Source organism: Arachis hypogaea, chromosome 4, assembly GCF_003086295.3.
Source record: "Arachis hypogaea cultivar Tifrunner chromosome 4, arahy.Tifrunner.gnm2.J5K5, whole genome shotgun sequence".
Classification (NCBI taxonomy): domain Eukaryota; kingdom Viridiplantae; phylum Streptophyta; class Magnoliopsida; order Fabales; family Fabaceae; genus Arachis; species Arachis hypogaea.
This window is the reverse complement of record NC_092039.1, coordinates 28427831-28448691: the sequence shown is the minus strand read 5'-3', so window position 1 is coordinate 28448691 and position 20861 is coordinate 28427831. Positions and strand designations below refer to the sequence as shown.

Below are 20861 nucleotides of genomic sequence, written 5' to 3'. Positions count from 1 at the left end.
ACTAAAAAGTATTTTTGTAAAAAATAATTTATTTTTTTAAAATGGATAAAGTTAACATTAGTTAACACAAAAAATTTAAAATGGATTAAAGATGGAGTTTTTTAAAAGTTATAAGAAAAGAGAATGTACATTTTACAAATAAAAAGAAGAAGAGTATCATTTTAATATCTCTTAAGAAAAAAGAGTGGAATTTTCTCTTATTTATTTTTCAAACATTTTTTTAATAATTTTTATATATGTGGTTACTTTTATTAATTATTAGTGATAATGATTCTTAATAAGATAAATAAAACTTCGATAAATTTTTATTGAAATTTTATTCTCTAGATGCGTATTTTAGATCAAAATAAAAAAAATTATTTTAGTCAATTATATAATTCTCTCACTGAATTAACATAATATTGATAAAAAAATTATTTTTTCTCTTTATTATGCTGAATCTTTATCAATTTTAAAATACTAAATACTCGTATTAGCAAGACACCTATGTAATTCACCTCAAAATTTATAATTCACCTCAAAATTTATAATCAAAACGATACTAAAGAAATCTACAAAACATATATATAAGTCAAATTATTTTACCTAAAAAGATGGTACAACACCTATGCTAAACAATTCTTTTATTGTTCAAAATATTTAAAGAAAATTATTATTACCAGGAGAGTTGAATTTCAGGTCTACACTGTCTCCAATTTTTTTACCTCTTGTTACGGAAAATATCCAATCCAAAGACACAAAGCTGTTCGTTTTCCGCACAAGCCAGCCATCTCTAGTTTCCAACAGTGTTGGACACTATCTCGCCAGTCGCCTCCAACTTCCCTTATACGTGTCTCTATCCTAACGACTACAATGGAATCTCTTTATATCTGTACAATCTAACATCTGTACATTATATTTTTTCTATTAGAAAACATAAATTTTATATTAGTTTTAAAAGACTAAAATATCCTATTTAAAATTAATTTTGAAGTCTAAAACACTCTTTTCAGGATTAAAGTTGTTCTTTTAGAAATTTGAAATTTATTTTAAAATTTAAAAACTGAAATATAGTATATAAGATTAATTTCAAAAAGACTTTAATGCTCTTTTAAAATTATGGTTGTGTTTTAGTGTAGAATTTGTGAATTATTATTATTATTTGAAGGTATTGAAAATGGTTGAATATATTCAATATTATTTTTTAAAAGGCACAAAAAAAATATTATTTTAAAAAAAAATAAGTTGAAAAAAGTCATGTAGATATGCGATGCAATTTCGCGGAAATACTCAAAACAGGGTACTTAGAGGACAAAAGGGCTTTGATCGATATCTCTATCTTTTGGCATACACATTTATGCACCGTTTATTATGATTTGTCATCTTTATCATCATTATTATCAGCAGAAATTACTCTCTGGAATTAAACGTAGTTCCACTAGCTGTCATTTTGTTAAGTGCGAGTGTCAAATACAAATTATTTTCCCCCAGTTTTTGTCGGTATAACTATTATACTTATTAACTTAAGAGTTACCATTGGAGTAGTTTGGACCTCGCAGTAAAAAAAAAAAAAGGGAAAAGAGCAAAACAAGAAGAGGTTGGAAGCAGTTGTCACAGAGAGAGAGAGCATACTACCTACTTAATAGGGGGATGCGGCGGTGAAGTTGAGGAAGAAGAAGAGAAAGTTAGAAAGAAGAAAAAAAAAAGAGAAGCTTGAGTCAGTTGATTTCACCTCATATAATTATTATGAGTGGCGAAAAGGAAAAGAGCACTGTTACCAGTGCTCCTCCTTCTCCTTCTCCTTCTTCAGTTGCTCCTTCTGTTGAATTCTCCAAAGGCATCAATGGCCTCCAGAAGGTTATTCTCCGCGAGTCTCGCGGTTCCTCCGCCGAGGTATCCCTCTGTCTCTCTCTCCCTGCGTTTCCGATCTGCTTCCATTTCATTCGCCATTTCGTATTCTCACTCTCTAATCACCGATTCTCGTTCTCTCGCTTCGCCTTATTTTGTTATTTTGTTTTCCTGTTTTCGGATCTAGATTTTCTATTCATGATTTAATTTTTGCATCGATCTGAATTCCCGACTGGTTTTGGTGAGAATAATCTGCGAAATCAGCGTGCCGATAGCGTTTTTCTGTTGTTCAGTTTTGGTGTTCTTGTTGTCAATTTTCCGAGGAAATCCAGATTTTGAGTGAAAATGTTTATCACTTCATTCTACAGATAACCGGCTATTGTGTAGGGAAGACTGAGTATATTTACTTGAGGTTCTGTTATAGATTCAGTTATTGCAATAAGTGATCGTAACTAACTCCGATGCGGTTGCTTGCAATTGCGTGCCACGAAATTGATGAACATACTTGTTCACCTCGATTCAGTTTCACTCAATAGGATTATTGGCTAGGTCTGGGAGATGATTATTGATAATGCCTTTTCATTTGTGTGTGTATTGTGGTTTTCAGGTCTACCTGTATGGTGGTCATGTGACCTCTTGGAAGAATGACCATGGCGAAGAATTGCTTTTTCTCAGTAGTAAGGTGCCGCATGCAATTTTCGTTGTCAAATGTCAATAAAGATAAAACTAAATAAATAAATAAGTATACTTTAGATCTTTTTTTTCTGCAGAATGTTAGTTTGCTTTGAGTACATTAAGTGTGTAAACAGAAATAACATGAATTCTAAAAGCTGTTGTAGTACTTATGGTAGTTTGAGATATTAAGCAGCAATAAATCCTATTCACTCTGAATTAATATCTTTTCTATATCTTGATAATTCCGGGCCAAATTATGTGAGTATGGTCTGTTCATCTTTTCCGTCTTGTTTGCTGTGCAGGCAATATTTAAGCCACCAAAGGCAATTCGTGGTGGGATTCCAATATGCTTTCCGCAAGTACGTAAATGTTAGCGGTTACTGTTCTTGTATAATTGCTTTTATCATGATGATAACACTGTCTTTGAAGGGCTAAAAAGGGATAAGAATGCAAAAGGACATGGGAGGGGAAGTGTTAATTTGTAGTGTGTTCAGAAAACTTTGCTCTAACATTCTCAAAATGATACATTGTAGAGATAAATCCCAAATTATGAAATCCCTGTGAGAATAACAAAAATGTAGTGCCAGATCTCTCTACTAATCATATTATTGGTTGAAGGTTCAATGGGGTATGTTAAAATCGGGGTGTTAGCGACTCAAGTATTACAGGGTGCCCAAAGTCCTACATCGGGTAGTATGGGATGCTTGACGTTGTATTTAAGGAGAGTGGTTCTTCATCCTTAACGGTTAGCTTTTAAGGTGTGGTTTCCCACTCCCCTTAGGTACTTAACATGGGGTTATTTGCTGGCATTGGGATGGTTTGTATAAAAAGAACGAGTGGGCTTTTGGTTATTATTAACATCACTGCTGCAATCAATGAAAGACAACCATTATTTTTAAACTTTTTTTGGAAATCCTTTATAAGAGTTTTCATTTTGGAATTCACTTCCGACTTGAGGTGATCACATTAATTGGAATTATTGTGAGATTCTAAATAAAAGTAAAGAAAAAAACAATTGAAATCATGTAAGTGAAATTGAAAAAAAATCCTACAATCTATTTCTGACTATCAATCATCACACTTAGTAAGTGGCTTTCTAAAAATTGCTGGTTATTATCAGTACTTGTTGGAATAAATGGTCAACAAAATTTGCTCTTTGCAGTTTGCAAGCCATGGCACCCTTGACCAGCATGGCTTTGCTAGAAACCGGTTCTGGGCTGTTGATGAAGACCCCCCTCCTTTTCCAACAAATACTTTGAACAAAGCCTTTGTTGATTTGATTCTTAAGCCCTCTGAAGAAGATATGAAGATTTGGCCTCACAGGTATTCGATGGGAACATACAATATTATGTTACCTATGTGTAGAGTACCTTGTTTTAACTTTCATCCTTCTATTTCATATCATGATTCAGTTATATTATTTTTTACTATATTCCTTTCTGCTTGCATATAGTTTTGAGTATCGTCTAAGGATAGCTCTGGGACCTGGAGGAGACCTTATGTTGACTTCTCGGATCAGGAATACAAACAGTGATGGGAAGCCGTTTTCGTTCACCTTTGCTTATCATACGTATTTCTCTGTATCAGACATAAGGTAAACGCTTGAGATCTTTTTGTCTCGCTCAATATCGAAGTTTCAATGATATGATCATTTATATACTTATTCTGTTGGCATAGTTAGCAGCTTTGTATTAATCTCAATTATAGCAGTTCATTGGTCTTGTAAGAAGCTGTTATGCTATTAATATTGATTGGTGATGAAGGTTGTAATGATTGGTTGTTATAATTGTCCTCCAACCATACTCAGAAGCTCCTAATTGTGGCATCAAGAAGTTAATGTATGGCTTGGGCTTTTTAAGTTCTGTTTGGTTTGCAAGAATGTTTTCTATTTTATTTTTAGTGTTTTCAGTTTTAAGAATTTGTGCAAAAGAGGTGAAAACAAAGAAACACCGTTTTTCTGTTTTTTTTTTTTTTTTTTTTTTTTTTTTTTTTTTTTTCCACTTCTTTCTGTACAAAATCTTGGAAATAAAAATAGAAAATGAAAATACGAACCAAATACAACCTAATTTGGCTTTTGAGTGAGAGGATGTATAACTTTGGATGCTTGGTTAAAAGGGGTAGTGGAAAGTCATAAGAAAACTATAAAAGAAGCCATTTAAAAAGATGTTGTTGTAGATTGTTTAACAGATTTTAGATAGATCTGAATGACATCTGTTTAGCCGTGTCTGCGATGCCATAAGGTATAGTTGTCCTAGTTGTGTATCTTTTTGTTGAGATCTATTTCAAGTTCCTCATAGCAAACAAGGAATTTTCTGGTTAGAAGTTGGGTGTCAACTTGATTCGCGGGCCAGAATTGTTGATCTCTTCCTTACTAAGTAAGCTGTTTGTTAAAATTTGTATGTGAATATGAAAGTCAGTGTGGATTTATGGACTGGGGTGTATGAATGTTCAGAGTGATTATGCAGAATCACAGATTATGAAAGTGTGCTAACAGTCTAACATAGAAGTGATGAGCAACAGTAGTTTCTTGAATTAAATGTGCAACATGCATATGTTATCACTGGTCCAGTTAAATATTCGGTGCATATGTACTTTAAAATGCACTTAACTGCCTGCTTAAGTTCGGTCTAATTGATCTTGAATTAAAATTTTTCATCTATGTAACAGGCTTCATTTTTCTGTGCCATTACACACTGCTTCATGTTGGCTTTTTACATTTTTTTTTAATATAAAATTATAAATATATAGACTGAGTTCCTAATTAGTTTATTTTATTTATTCAGCGAGGTTCGGGTAGAGGGATTAGAGACCCTGGATTATCTTGACAACTTGCAGAACAAGGAACGCTTTACTGAGCAGGGAGATGCTTTAACATTTGAATCAGAAGTGAGTGTGGTTTTTCTTTTTCTTTCTTTTTTCTAGGAAGCCCCCTATATTCTGATATTAAATATAGGGTTTAACATGAATATGCTTCAATACTTGATTATCTGGACTAATAAGAACATGCTTTTTATTTTTCATTCTTCAGTATTCAGCTTTCAGTTTAAAATTTGGGTTTTCTATTGTTGAGTTCTTGCCCAAAGTGGCCGTAAATGCTTTTTTAAGATTAAACCATTAATATGTCTTTACCTATGTTTAATTTATTGCTAAAGACTGTTCATAATACATAATCACAATTGGTGGGTTTTTATTGCATTTCCATGTTTCAAGGTTGATAGGCTCTTGTTTTAGAGGCTTGCTAGAGTTAAATCAATTTTAATGTCTCTACCGAAAAGTTCAGGCTTTTGCATCATTTTGTATGAGATGTTTCTTAACAAATTCTTTCCAACCCTTCACTATGGCTCTCTTCTTTTTGTTGTCTTTTCATTCTTTCCATTCTTATCTTCTATTTTATTTTATTGGTGACTCGATGCCTATCCTTCACATTTTTTGTTTTTATTTGAAGTTTTTGAATATAATTAAAATAACTAAATATGTATTTTAACTAAAACTTCACCTTGGGGTTTAATGGTGAGATAATGGTTAAATGTGACTTACATGCTCTCTTTTAGTAGTCTTTATTTTATAGATTTTGTAGATATTATATGTTAGTGGACTTGAAAAACAATTCAATATAACTAGTAGAGACCAAAAGGTAGTTGCCTTGCAAATCCTCTTTATATTTGTCCATTGACAGATTTAGATGTTTCACTCGGTTTAACTTTACTATAGTAGCAGTAGCTATGGCCTAGGATCTCTTGATTGATGCCACCCATTCCACATCCGGGTCTAGGTTTGGACCCTACCCCCTCTGTGAAGATAAACATATCTTAACAAAATCTTTTCTCCCATAAATGGAAAGATCAAAATTAAAAGTATGCACCTAGTTTATATACTTCTGTGCCCGGGAATTTAATATTATGTATTTATTTATTTATTTTAAATAATACTCGTTCTAGCCACATGTATGTAGCCAATTCTATTGTAATGATGTTTTATAAGATTTTAGTTTAAGCTGATATTTCTCATGTCTTTGATATGATAGGTTGACAAAATATATCTTAGCACTCCTACAAAGATCGCAATTATTGATCACGAAAAAAAGAGAACATTTGTTTTGCGCAAAGATGGCCTTCCTGATGCTGGTGAGTATTTATCAAGCTTATCTCATAGGAAAGCTTTCAAGTATACCAGTACACCGGTGTTTCAACAAATTTTAACGATTGATCTTAATTATATATATTATATATATATTTTTTATAATTAAGATCAACAATTAAAACTCACTGAAACATCAATGTACCGTACACGAAAATTTTCCTATCTCATGCCTAATATATGTGTGCCCCATTCATAAAGTACTGAGTGGGACCCCTTTTATTGTTTTTGTGTTTATCTTTCCCTTTTTTTTGGTTGGATAATAGTAAGATGTTAAAGAGAGGAAGAACACAGAGATATTGGAAGGTACGATGTTCTCTTACAAAACAATAAGCAACAGAGAGAAAAGCTGCCAACGGAGCAAAACTTTATAAAACAATCATGAGATTACACTGGATATGGAATAAACACTTAAGTGTGTTGCACATGATTTGCATGCTAAAAGATTTGTCAATGTGCATTAGCATAGATTGGCACTGCCACAAAGGGTTAGCTTCCTTTCTTTTCCAAAGCCAACAAAGCTAGTCAACAAGAACTTATCTGACTATCCGAGGTTTTTGGCACATCTTACACCCGTCAAAGAGATACCAAACAAAGTGAAAGTATGCCATAATATAATAGATCTAAAAGAGATGTTTTAAATATTTGAACTCACCTGAACATGACACACATCATTGAAAACACCTTGGCCTTCAAACTTGCAACATTTCATTTATGTTAAATTTGTTAAGCACTATTTTTTAAATAAAAAATTTAACCTTTGTTAAGTATCTAACGAAATTGGGAAACCACACCTTAAAAGCTAGGTGAGAAGGGGGAAGACCCACTCTCCTTATTTAGGACATATATCCAAGTCCCTAACAATACACCGCCCTTGAGAGCCAATGTCCACAGCAGCTAGGTGAGAAGGGGGAAGACCCACTCTCCTTATTTAGGACATATATCCAAGTCCCTAACAATACACCGCCCTTGAGAGCCAATGTCCACAGCAGCTTCACTCTATTGACACTGACTAACACTGACCCAACAGTAGCCACTTTGCTACCGGCTATTAGCATTCGGTATTCATCTTAATCCGTCCTATAGGTAGCCCTTTCGATGGCGCCAACAACCAGGCTCTAATGATTGTTAGGTACCTAAGGAAAGTGGGGAACAATACCTTAAAAGCTAGCTGATAAAGGAGAAGAACCACTCTCCTTATATACAACATCAAGCATCCCATACTACCCAATGTGGGACTTTGAGCACCCTATAATACCCAAGTCCCTAACAACCTTCTAGGAATGAACTAGGAATTTGAAGTATGATACTTGATACACTACAGAATGCCCTAGAAGGATCAAGAGATCAAGACCTTTCTAGAAGACAACTGGACAGTGATGGAATCCCAAAAGATCGTTTAATTCTAAGGAGTCCATATTGTTTAGTTTGAAAGATAGTTGGAAGTTGGAACTTCCAATCATTAGTGTCTTGTAAACTAAATTTTTGGATAGAAGAATTGCCTGAGGAGGAAAACAAGACTTGGGAGAGGTTTAATCAACTGATGAGTTTTTTTCCCAAGGGCACTTGTCATTTTTTAAGCTTTATAATTTATATTATATATACAAGAACAGAATGAGATACAGTGAAGGTCAAGTTTTCTGTTATATATCTTATAAACTTATGGTTTTTGTTTTTCACTCCATGTCTAAATCTTTTTAAGTTTCTAAGTTACTCCAAGTAATGATGTTTAATTTAAGGCGGCTATGGCATTTTCTTGATCAAAGTTCAATGTCTTTGAATTTCTTGATTTCGTGTGTTTTGAGTTTGATTTTAAGTCAGGAATTTAAAAGCAGTACTTATGAATTTGGGAGAATCCAAAGCCATGATTGAAATTAATAGCTTAATCTAACACAAGCAAACAATTATGTACAAAGGGTGAATTACTACATATGCCTCCTTATAATTTTATTAAAATTCAATTGTATGTTGTTTAAATGGCTACCTAAATGTATTTTTCGTTTATCCATCCAGTGGTGTGGAATCCTTGGGATAAGAAAGCAAAGGCTATGGCTGATTTTGGTGATGATGAGTACAAGCATATGCTCTGTGTAGAGGCTGCTGCTGTTGAAAAGGCCGTCACTTTAAAACCTGGAGAAGAATGGAAAGGGAGACTAGAACTTTCAGCTGTTCCATCTAGTTATTGTAGTGGGCAGCTTGATCCCCAGAGGGTTCTTCAGGGCAGCTGAATTATCAATATTGTGCTGTGTCCTGTACAGGTAGTAACTGCAAATTGATATATAATATATTTCATAGAACCCTTTTCATTTGACTTTAATCACGTTTGATGTTTTGACTTTTGAATACTGTAGAGTTGAGGAGAAATATTCTCCATTTTTTTCCCATGACATGTTTATTTATTTGGAAATCTTTATCTGCAGGTAGCTTGTTGCGACAATTATGGTTTTGTTGATGGGAAAGTGTCTCAAGTGATTTTGCCCCTTGATGTTCCATTTAAATCTTTGTTGAACGGATGCACTCATGTTGCATAGAATTTTATTGAACTACTTTTGTTTACCCATGTAATGGATGGCTATTGTTGTCATGACAGACTGAACAAAGCATATAAGCAGAAGAGTTCACTCCCATGAAAGATGGAAATTGCCGCCTACAATTCAACAGCTTTTCACGTTGGGTTGAATGGCCCAGACTCGGGGATTCTTTGAGTCCATAGTTTTTTGGATTCTCAAATACCCCGTAAATTGTTTATTCCTAAATGTTGTAGGCTAAATGAATATGTCATTGGAGAATATTTATAATTTTAAAGGAATGTATCACAGTTCACCCAGGACATGTTGACTGGTATAAATTGTATTTCTGGGTTATTTTGCTATATGATCCTATTTTGCTTCTTTTACCTACCTAGTCAAAACACATGTTAACATAGAATGCTACTCAGGTATGTGATATGCAGATATACTTTGATTAGGTTAGGACTTACGTGAATGTTTTTGCTAATTGGTCTGTCTAAAGTTAAAATATTTTGAATTACAACTGATCCTATTCATGGTAGAATTTTGAATCAGGAATATATTTAGTCACAGTATTAGAAAGATGCATCATCAGTCATCACTATATTGACATCACACTAAAAGTTTACTCATCCAGATTCACACTTTTTTAATTAGCATTTTGTCTTGCTGGAAAATAGAGAGGAAGAAAACTTATTTAGGGGTATGGCTTTAAACTTCTTTTGGTTTGTGACACAAGACAAGTTCATTCCTAGACAGCGGTAAAACGGAACCTATTATTAAAGGTCCAACTGGATTACTGGAGCGACGATAGCATCAATTTGAGAAGCATACAAGTTTTTCTCCATAAATAAAGTATTAAAATGATTTAATTCCCAAAACAAATAAAGCCAGATTATGACGTTTTTGGTGAAGTGGTTGGATTTCAAGAACAGTTCTAAGAATTAAATAAGTTTAATATTTTATTTAGGAAACTTCCCCAACCAAGTTCTCATGATGATAATGCTAGCCATGTTGACATGTTGTTCACTGCACTACACATAGGCAGCATAATCTGAATTATGAAAATGGAATAGTAATGAGTAAGGTATGTCTTTGGCATATTTGTTGTTTTGCTAAGACTTTAATCAAATTAAAGATGCTGAGAGTAGCGTGTAATACTGCAACCTTTCGCTGTCATGTTCCTGAATACCAGTGGATTGTTCTTCTGCTGCATGGTGCATGCTCCATTGTTTGTTTATAGTAACAGTCTAACACACCACATGCTTGTGAACTCATCGAATCTCATTATCATCCCTTCCATAATTAGCCTCCCTACTTTGTCGTTTGTCCCCAATTTGTGTATAGATAATGCTAACTGTTCAAATTTATATGTAACAATATACATAAATCATTATATTATAATATATATTTATATTGCTTACGGGGGAAATCAAGGTCTGCAAGCCAGAATTAAGAAGAATTTGTCACATGTGCCACGACTTCAACTTGTGTCTGTTTTTATCATTTTAAAGTAAGAAAGGAAAAACCGTAGCCACTTAGTAAGCCCCTATTGAACTTATAGTAATGTTTTTAAGAGAGAATTCATGCATGGAGGAATTCCATCCAATGATTAATTTTAACTGTTTCTACGGCTAGACGCCTGTTGTATTGTGACAAAAATATGGTATATTAAGGGGAATAGTATATGCAGTATGATCTAATCTTAGTTTGTTGCACAATTATTCAAGTCCATGTCCAATGGTTGATTTTCGCAATCATTTTTTTGCAGCTTGCTTCCCCCTTATTAAACACCATTCATTAGTTAGTAAAACATTTGAAAAGTCTGACATTGCGAATTCAATGTAGTAGTTGGAATTGGGAGATGATCACATGCCATTGAGTTGACAATAATCTCATAAAGATGCATCATTTGCTCAGCTTAACATATTCTATAATCTATATATACTGTACTACCTTATTTATTTGTCTCTGAAATTAAAATGTCAGAGTTGTCAATGCATGTCTCTTTCAATCATCTTTATCTCATAAGCATAAACTCAATCACTCACGCTTCATATATAGTCGACCACAGAAAGAGATCATCATATTAAACCTTTTTATAACCGTTTAAAATTAAATAATGGGTAGTTTTGCACGATTATTTACACATCATCTACTAAAGCAGTTTCTAACAACTTGGACTAATCTTCATTATTGTTGTTATATTAAAGGAAATATTAATGAGTTAAAAATAACAACATGGAGCTTTGTAGATTGTTCTGAGCGTTTGATCGAAACACTCAAAACAGAGAATACATTTACATGATATTTTTGTTTCTTGTTTCTTAATACTTCCTAATTATTTCATGCATTGAAGTTTCTGCATAAAAAAAAAAAAAACATTTGAAAAAGTGTAAGTTAACATCTCTTAGAAATTAAATGCTCTTTTAATATAAGCAATACATTTACATGGTAAATAGTAAATACTATTGCAACGAGTCTTTGTCAAGATGCTATAAGAGAGGTAAATTAAATTTTTCTTGCGAAAGAATTTGAGTTCGAATTGGAGGGAAAAAAAAAGTTAAGACTCTGTTATGAGTTTCTTAGCTCTTTCAGACTGAATCAAAGAATCAGAAGATAAATATTTAATTCAACACGATGAAAATGTAAGATACTTCTTGTTGGTAAAAAAAAAGTGCAAATGCTAATTTCATTGGTTAACTTGTTCTCCAACGATACAGTTTGTAATGAAATAGGTTAACATATTCTGAAAGCAGTTTTGATGCATCACGGCACTTCATCATGTGATTACATACACGCCAGAGTGCTAGCAGCTGCCACTAAATACTACTCTACTTAGAGCAGCAACATTTTCATTTAATTAAAAAGTATCTAAGAAGCTTCACTTACGTTTCCTTCAACTTTTATCAGATTCACATACATATTTATGTCAATATTAGCAAGACTGTCCATGAAAAAATTAAGCACTCTTTTGTACTTATTCTCATCAATCATTTTTTCATTTAATAATCATATCAATATATGTGTGTCAATGGAAGCAATCTTCAAATCAACATCAAACCAATTTTTCTTTTTTGTTTTTTCCTTAATCAAGTTAATCATAAACTTCCTTATATATGTAGCATTGGAAGCAAGAAATCATAGTATAGTTAAAAAGCAAGCTAAGATAACAAGACTAGTAAGAAATGGCCATCAACTTTGACTTTGTGTTAACATCATTTATGATTCTACTAATTAGTAGTGTACAAACAAGCTCTGCTCAACTTTCTCGCGGCTTCTACAACAACACATGCCCCAATGTGGAACAGCTGGTTCGCGCCGCCGTGACGCAGAAGTTGCAGCAGACATTTGTGACTGCTCCTTCCACTCTTCGCCTCTTCTTCCATGATTGCTTTGTCAGGGTATGTCTAAGCGCATTCACTTGTTAATTAACCAAATTTTGTTGGTTGGTGTAAGTCTAAAATTGTATTGTTTAACTAGGTACACTTGTTAAGGAAATTACAAGTAGAATATTTAAAAAAAAAATAGAGATTTCTTGAGTTTTTTAAGTATTGAATATATTATTATTGAAAAAACTACTTTTTTTTTATTCTCTTATCCAATGTTTTTAAGACAATGGTTAAGTGGTTATCTAGGTTCTTATTTTATTCAACATTTCTGCATGGCAGCATGTTAATACTTAATACTGTCAATGCCATTCATTATTCAATTAAATTACTAATCTATTAGGTTTTTTTTCTGGAAATATTATTACTGAACTTTGTTCTTGGTTTCTGCATACAGGGTTGTGATGCTTCAGTTCTGCTTGTGTCTCCAACTAACCAGGCAGAGAAAAGCCATCCTGATGATGTGTCGCTTGCCGGGGACGGTTTCGACACGGTGGTTAAGGCCAAGGTAGCCGTTGATAGTGATCCTCAGTGCAGAAACAAAGTCTCTTGTGCTGATATTCTTGCTCTGGCCACTAGGGATGTGGTCAACTTGGTACAATTTCACTTCAATTTCTTCTCATTATTTTGATCTATGCTTTGTAAAAGATTCTATAATCTAATAATCTCTATAATAATGTTAATTGATAGAACAATGTTCATAATTAAAAAATTAAGTTAGTTAAACTATCATAATTTGCTTAATAATAATAATGTAGGCTGGGGGACCATTTTATGAAGTTGAATTAGGAAGGCGTGATGGGAGAATATCTACTATTGCAAGTGTTCAACACCATCTTCCTAGCCCTAATTTCAATTTGGATCAGCTCAATTCTTTGTTTAGCTTTAATGGCCTCTCCCAGACAGATATGATCGCATTATCAGGTAACTTAAGTGGAAAAAATATGTTCCTTACACTTTAAAAATCAGCTATCAAATCAGTCTATACGCTTATGTATATTTATACTATTAATTCACACATTTTTTTAACTGAGTAATTTGTCATTAGAATAATCAAATTTGTTTGCAATAATATGTTTAAATTTTTTATGAGATATTAAATATGTACTTTTATACGTGATGATTAATTAGTGGTTGATTTTTTGTTTATAGGCAGTAACATGATTGTAAATGGAATTAAATTTTATACAACCATACTAGATATACACTAAAATTAGTTACTAAAATTAATAATTAGTAAAATATATATATTGTTTAATTTATTTTTAATGTATATTTTATATTTTTAATATATATATATATATATATATATATATATATATATATATATATATATATAATGACCAATTTTAATATACAAATAATACTTTTGTACTTCATAACATCATTTTCAAGATGAAATCCCTAATAATATATTGTTCTTAACCAAAAACTAAGTTACAAATTGTCCATCAAAATTCGAAATTAAGCATAAACATGTCATTTTGTTTGTGTGTTAGGTGGACACACGATTGGATTCTCTCACTGCAACAAATTCTCAAAAAGAATGTACAACTTCAGCCCCGGAAACAGAATTGATCCAACACTGAATTTGCAATATGCTTTAAAACTGAAACAAACATGCCCTGTAAATGTTGATCCAAGAGTAGCCCTAGCGTTGGACCCTTTCACACCTCAAACATTTGATAACCAATACTTCAAGAACTTGCAACAAGGAATGGGACTCTTGTCTTCTGATCAAGTGCTTTTCACAGATCCAAGGTCAAGGGACACGGTCAACTTGTTTGCATCAAATGAACAAGCATTTTACACTGCTTTTGTCACTGCAATTACCAAATTGGGCAGGGTAGGTGTTAAGACCGGAAATCAGGGTGAAATTAGGGTTGATTGCACCAAGGTCAATTAGGATTTTCGAATCTTCAATCATGCTATATGTCATTCTTTCTTTTCAGGTTTTTCACAATATTTTCAAACCCAATAAACCAAAAACTAATCCACTCATTTAAGAATTTGTTATTGGCTAATGAATTGTTGCATATACAAGACAAGAATCAAACTCCCGATACTTTTTTAAGCGGATGAGTGAGCTGATTCATCGACCAACTCAAATTGATTATATATCATTCCTCTTTTAAACAATATTTCTGTATTGAGTTAAATTTGGTATATATAATATTATACAATACAACAACAACAACAACAACAACAAAGCCTTGTCCCACTAAGTGGGGTCGGCTACATGAATCAAACGACGCCATTGTGCTCTGTCATGTATCATGTCTACAGAGAGACCGTTTACATGTAGATCTCGTTTGACCACCTCATGGATGGTCTTCTTAGGTCTTCCTCTGCCTTTCGCCCTTTGTCCATCTTCCATCTCATCCACCCTCCTGACTGGATGTTCTATCGGTCTTCTTCTCACATGTCCAAACCACCTGAGACGCGATTCAACCATCTTTTCCACAATAGGTGCTACTCCAACTCTCTCCCTTATATCTTCATTCCTTATTTTATCCAATCGCGTATGACCACTCATCCATCTCAACATCTTCATCTCTGCCACACTCAGCTTATGTTCGTGCTCCCCTTTAGCCGCCCAACACTCCGTACCATACAGCATAGCCGGTCTTATAGCGGTGCGATAGAATTTACCTTTAAGTTTTAAAGGCACTTTTTTGTCGCATATAAAACCAGATGCACTCCGCCATTTTGACCAACCTGCTTGGATCCTATGATTTACATCATGCTCAATCTCTCCATTATCCTGTATGATGCACCCAAGATACTTAAAACTTTTAACTTTTCGTAGGATGTTCTCTCCAATTTTCACCTCTATATTGGAGTTTTCCCTTCTTAGACTGAACTTACATTCCATATATTCCGTCTTGCTACGGCTTATGCGCAGACCATACACTTCTAGAGCTTCTCTCCATAACTCCAACTTCTTATTTAGGTCTTCCCTTGACTCTCCCATAAGAACGATATCGTCGGCAAAAAGCATGCACCATGGCACAGGCTCTTGGATGTGCTCTGTGAGTACTTCTAAGACTAATGTGAAAAGGTATGGACTTAAGGATGATCCCTGGTGTAATCCTATACCAATAGGGAATTCCTCTGTCACACCACCTTGAGTCTTGACGATTGGATTTTTGACGGTTTAGAATTTCTCAAATAAAATCTCGTCGAAGTATAGTTTCTAAACCAAGCAATAATCCTTTCATACAAAAAGTTGTTTGTCACTAAAACAAACCCCTAAATTTATAAACCGAAGTATTCAAACCTCGGGTCGTTCTCCCTAGGAATTGTAATGAAGTGTCTTGTTATTGGTTGTGAATTATATTTGGGGTTTTTTAAGCTTTTGGACAAGAAGTATAAATGGAAAAGAAAATAAACTAACAACTAACAAAGCTCTTGGCAAGATATGAGAACTAGAAGTCCTATCCTAGTTATCCTCCTCAATTGTGATGACAAATTGTCCATTGCTCCCACTTAGTTAACCTCTAACCATGGAGGAAAGTCAAGTAGATGAATCAATTTGATTCCTCAAGTCCTAATCAACTCCTAAAGGAAAGACTAGCTTTAGAGGCATTCAAATCAATTAGCAATCTCTCCAATTATCAATCAACAAAGGAATTAGATAACTCAAGAGTTACTAATTACTCTACCTAGGCCAAGAGGAACAAAATCTACACTAAAACTAAAAGAGGCATTTCAACAAACACATAGAGTGCAATAGAAGTAAACATTATTAAATGCAAGAATTAAAGGAATCTACAACTACAAAAACAAGAGATCAACAATAGAAAAGTAAAGAAGAACAACTATTATGAATTACCTCTTATTGAATTGGAAGAATGTAGAAAGAACAATACTAGATCTACAACAAAATGTAAGAACAACATAAAGGAAATTACAACAAAAGAATAGAAGAAGATGAATGTAGCAACAAAGAATTGAAAGGTAGAAGTAGAAGAAAGCAAAGATTAAAACCTAGATCTAAGAACTAATCCTAATCCTAATCCTAATTCTAGAGAGAAGTGAGAGCTTCTCTCTCTAGAAACTAGTTCTAATTACTTCTAAAACTAAACTATGACTAATCGCTAAGTTAGTTGATTCCTCTTCAATCCTTGGCTTAAATATCATCAGAAATGAGTTGGATTGGGCCCACAAGGCTTCTAAAATCGCTGGCCACATGTTGCATTAAGTGAACCAGATGGCAGCAACGGCGCGTGCGCGTACTTTGCGCGTGCGCGCCACCATACGTGTAGCAACTATGGCAAATCTTATATCGTTTCGAAGCCCCGGATGTTAGCTTTCTAACCCAACTAGAACCGCATCATTTGGACCTCTGTAGCTCAAGTTATGGTCGTTTAAGTGCGAAGAGGTCGGCTTGACAGCTTTCCGGTTCTTTCATTTCTTCATGAGTTCTCCAACTTTTCATGCTTCTTTCTTCATTCCCTTGATCCAATCTTTGCCTCCTAAACCTTAAGTCACTTAACAAACATATCAAGGCATCTAATGGAATCAAGGAGAATTAGATTTAGCTATTTTAAGTCCTAAAAAGCATGTTTTCACTCTTAAGCATAATTAAAGGAGAATATACAAAACCATGCTATTTCATTGGATAAATGTGGGTAAAAGGTCATAAGATCCCTTAAATCAAGCACAAGATAAACCCTACAAATGGGGTTTGTCAACCTCCCCACACTTAAACCAAGCATGTCCTCATGCTTAAGCCAAGAGAAAGCAAATGGCATCAACATTTATTCAATGTAAATAAACTATATGCAACCTAAACTATATGCAACTAAATGCGAAATGGTTTTACCTACTTGGTTAAAAATAAATCAATCTCCAAGACATATATACACAAGTAGGGCCAAGATCATATAACGATTCATGAGTCCTACCAATTGAAGTATAAACATGAAGTTCACATAGACTTGCAAGAAGAACACTCGTGAAAGCCGGGAATCAAGGAATTGAGCATCGAACCCTCACCAGAAGTGTTTGCACTCTAGTCGCTCGGTGTTTGGGATTGATTCTCTCAATTCTCCCCTAATCATGCTTTCCAAAATTTGTTTTTCATCTAACAATCAACAATTAATTCATGCATGCATACAATTATCATGAGGTCTTTTCTTTAGGTTGTAATGGGGCTAGGGTTGAGGTAGGATGCATATTTGGTCAAGTGAGCTTGAAATTTGAATCTTTGATAAGCTTAAACTTCCCACCTAACCTATGACATCCTATACAATTTCGAAGCTAACCTAACTACCCATTCCTCACTTTTTCACATACTCATGCATTTTCTTTTCATTTCACAACACTTATGCATTGATTCTTTATTGAGCTTCACTTTGTTTTGGGGCATTTTGTCCCTTTTTTTATTTCTTTCTTTTTTTCTATATTTTTTTTCTTTTCCTTTTCCATATTATTTTTTTTCTTTTTCTTTTGTTTTTCTCATTTTTTCCTTTCTATATGCAAAAATCTCAATGCATAAGGTTTTACATTTGATCAATACATGAGTATGTAACCAATTCCCAATATTTTTCAATAACAATACAAAATTACCCTTTTATTCACCCAATGTCCCAAGATTCCCACACTTAAATGATACTCACACACACTAGCCTAAGCTAATCAAAGATCCAAATAAGGACATTTATTGTTTTTCGCTTTTAAGGCTTGTAATGTGCTAAAATAAGAACAAGTGGGTTAATCGTAGGCTCAAATTTGGCTAACAATGGAAGATAGAGGGTAAGGCTATTTGGGTAAGTGAGTTGAATGAAACGATGGCCTCAATCATATAAATGCATGACTACACAAAATAATGGACATAAAGAATCAAACAAATCAAAGATTACATTCATAGAAAGAGAATAATGCACACAAAAAGGAAAATAAGTGGTTATAAGATGTAACCACACAATTAGGCTCAAATCTCACAAGCTTGTGTTCTTAGCTCAAAAACCATGTTCCAAAATAAATTCTTCCAAGCAAGTTCAACAAAAAATTTTCAAATTGGTAGGTTGCCCTAAAACAGTTTCTTGGAAAAGAAATCATCACCCTAGCCAAGTAGTCCTAATAAGAAGAAGGTAGTAAAATATGTACAAATTCTAACTAACATGCAACCTATCATGCAAATGCAATAGCTACTCTAACAACGAAAATAAAAATTTGGTGTTGAAAAGCAAATTTTTTACCCATGGAGATCGGTCGAACGACCTCCCCACACTTGAAGATTGCACCGTCCTCGGTGCATGCAAAGAAGAGCAAGGTGGATGGGTTGCTACAATTGATGAGCTCCTTCAAAAGGTTGTGCGGATGACTTGTTTGTTGCCCCATTTAGAAACTTTCCTTTTTCCCTTCTTGGTGGCCAACCTAAAAGGAAAGAAAAAGAAAGAAAATTAAGCCTATAACAAAGATATCAAGGCAATTAGAACATAGGCGGGGGCGAATGCCAAATAAGAGTATGATTTCCTACTACATGGTAGCTAAGCATGTGAGTGAGAAAACAATGTAAGCTAAGGCATATCATCAAGCTCGATGCAAGAGTAAAGTTAAAGCATGAAGAGTGTATTGAGCATCAAGTTCAAATGAGAAGAAGTGGGTCATGAAAGACAATATGAGGTCATATCAATGCACAAGGACACAAGAGTCATACAAGATGAAGCATTGATTTAAAAGTTTCATCACCCAACAATATCAAACAAGTCAAGAAGCACCAAAATAATGCAAGGAATCCCCAACAATTGAGTGGGAAGATGCAACACCATTATTAAAATGACTTAGAAAAAAAAACGAAAACATGCTACAAAAACTAAATGAAAATGGGAAGAGTAGAAGTATGCGAATGTGATAAGCAAAAGAAAATGGAAGAGGAGAAAAAAAACTCTTTTTTTTTTTTTTTTTTTTTTTTTTTTTTTTTTTTTTTTTTTTTACCGACGCGTGCGCGTCATGCACGTTTACGCGTCGATGTGCATATTGGTTGAAGGGCGCATACGCGCCAGGTGCGCGCACGCGTGCATCGAGTTAGGCCGGAGGCATAATGTCGGCCCAAGTCTGGCACAACTCTCGGGTAAAAGCACCAGGAGTGTGGATCGTGCAATCGACGTGCGCGCGCACAGTGCGCGTGCGCGTGCATTGCGAATTTAAGATGATGTGCGCGTACGCGCCAGGTGCGCGCACGCGTGCATAGGCTTGTGCCTTAGGCCCAATGTTCGCACAGTCCAGGCCTAACTCTCGGGTTTTTGGCTGGGGTTGAATTTTTTGCATCCACGCGTACGCGTACAGTGCGCGTCCGCGTGGATGGTCGAAAATGCTCAGGTGTGCGTACGCGTCATGTGCGCGAACGCGTGGATGGTGTTCTGTTTTTCAAAATTTTTTTTTCCAAGTTCTTGCACCAATCCAAGCATTCCAAACCTCCAAACAGCTACCAAAACACCCTAAAACCTTATTTATCATATTATACTTCTAACTAAACTTAACAAACCAATAAAAACATGAAATCAAACTAATTCTTACCAATATTTACAAAAGAAAAAATGAGAAGATTTTTACCATGGTGGGGTGCCTTCCACCTAGCACTTTTGTTTATTGTCCTTAAGTTGGACTTATGGGGAGCTCCTCTCAAGGTGGCTTGTGCTTGTATTCATCTTGGAACTCCCACCAATGCTTGGTTCTCCATTGTGCCCCAAGATTCTTTATGGATTGAGCCAAGTGTTGATGGAGTTCTTCACAAGCTTGGGGCTTCCAAACTTGATCCTCTTCTTGTGATCCGGGATCCCACACTTTATTTTCACACCCGTCTTGAGGTTGATCATCATTATTAGTCCATCCGGGTGGTGAACAAGATGAATTCTCTATGAAGTGTCCAACAATCCTCCTAGAACCATCTATTTGAGCACTATTCTCACCTTTGTATTCAACTCTTGAAGTATCAACCAAAATGAGCCTTGATTTGCAACGCCAACCACGAAACATCTTTCGCTTACGCTTCCTCCCACAAAGCATCCTAAGTTGACCATCCGTTTCAAGCAAGCCATACTCAAGTGGGACAATAAAGCCAATAGAAATGAATTTTACCCACTCAAGTGAAGGAGTAGATGACAACCTAGGCAAAGATGCTCCCAAAGATCTTGACAAAGCGTATTCCACTCCCATCTTTCTATTTTTAAGGACTTCCACCTCTTCACTAAATTTCTCTAATTCAATCCTTTGTTCATCAATACTATCTAAGCCTTTTCCCTTAATCAAACTATAATTGGGAGGTTGAAAGAAGTTTACCTCCACAACATTTTCAAATGCACCGGAAAAAGGT

At 34.5% G+C, this 20861-nt stretch overlaps 2 protein-coding genes across 6 annotated transcripts; both read left to right on the top strand.

Moving 5' to 3' along the window:
• Positions 1 to 1271: 1271 nt before the first annotated feature.
• On the top strand, positions 1272 to 9535 carry LOC112796577 (putative glucose-6-phosphate 1-epimerase). 5 transcript variants are annotated; one of them, XR_011881036.1, is made up of 10 exons: positions 1272 to 1872; positions 2435 to 2509; positions 2805 to 2861; positions 3665 to 3825; positions 3956 to 4096; positions 5286 to 5388; positions 6527 to 6626; positions 6906 to 8556; positions 8653 to 8897; positions 9060 to 9535. XR_011881036.1 is itself a non-coding variant. In XM_025839105.3 (9 exons), exons 1-8 carry the CDS (start codon positions 1726 to 1728, stop codon positions 6914 to 6916), a joined length of 795 nt encoding a protein of 264 aa, XP_025694890.1. In that variant the 5' UTR covers positions 1272 to 1725; the 3' UTR covers positions 6917 to 6945; positions 7109 to 7241. The 5 variants fall into 5 exon arrangements, 3 of the variants coding, with proteins under 3 accessions (XP_025694890.1, XP_025694889.1, XP_025694888.1); XR_011881037.1 differs by lacking the exons at positions 8653 to 8897; positions 9060 to 9535 and having other exon boundaries at positions 6906 to 7445; positions 7541 to 8318; XM_025839105.3 differs by lacking the exons at positions 8653 to 8897; positions 9060 to 9535 and having other exon boundaries at positions 6906 to 6945; positions 7109 to 7241.
• Positions 9536 to 12206: 2671 nt separating this feature from the next.
• Positions 12207 to 14562, top strand: LOC112796578 (peroxidase 16). Its single transcript, XM_025839106.3, has 4 exons — positions 12207 to 12553; positions 12936 to 13133; positions 13297 to 13462; positions 14038 to 14562. The coding sequence occupies exons 1-4, from the start codon at positions 12338 to 12340 to the stop codon at positions 14442 to 14444; spliced, it is 987 nt and encodes a 328-aa protein (XP_025694891.1). The 5' UTR covers positions 12207 to 12337; the 3' UTR covers positions 14445 to 14562.
• The last annotated feature ends 6299 nt before the right edge of the window (positions 14563 to 20861 follow it).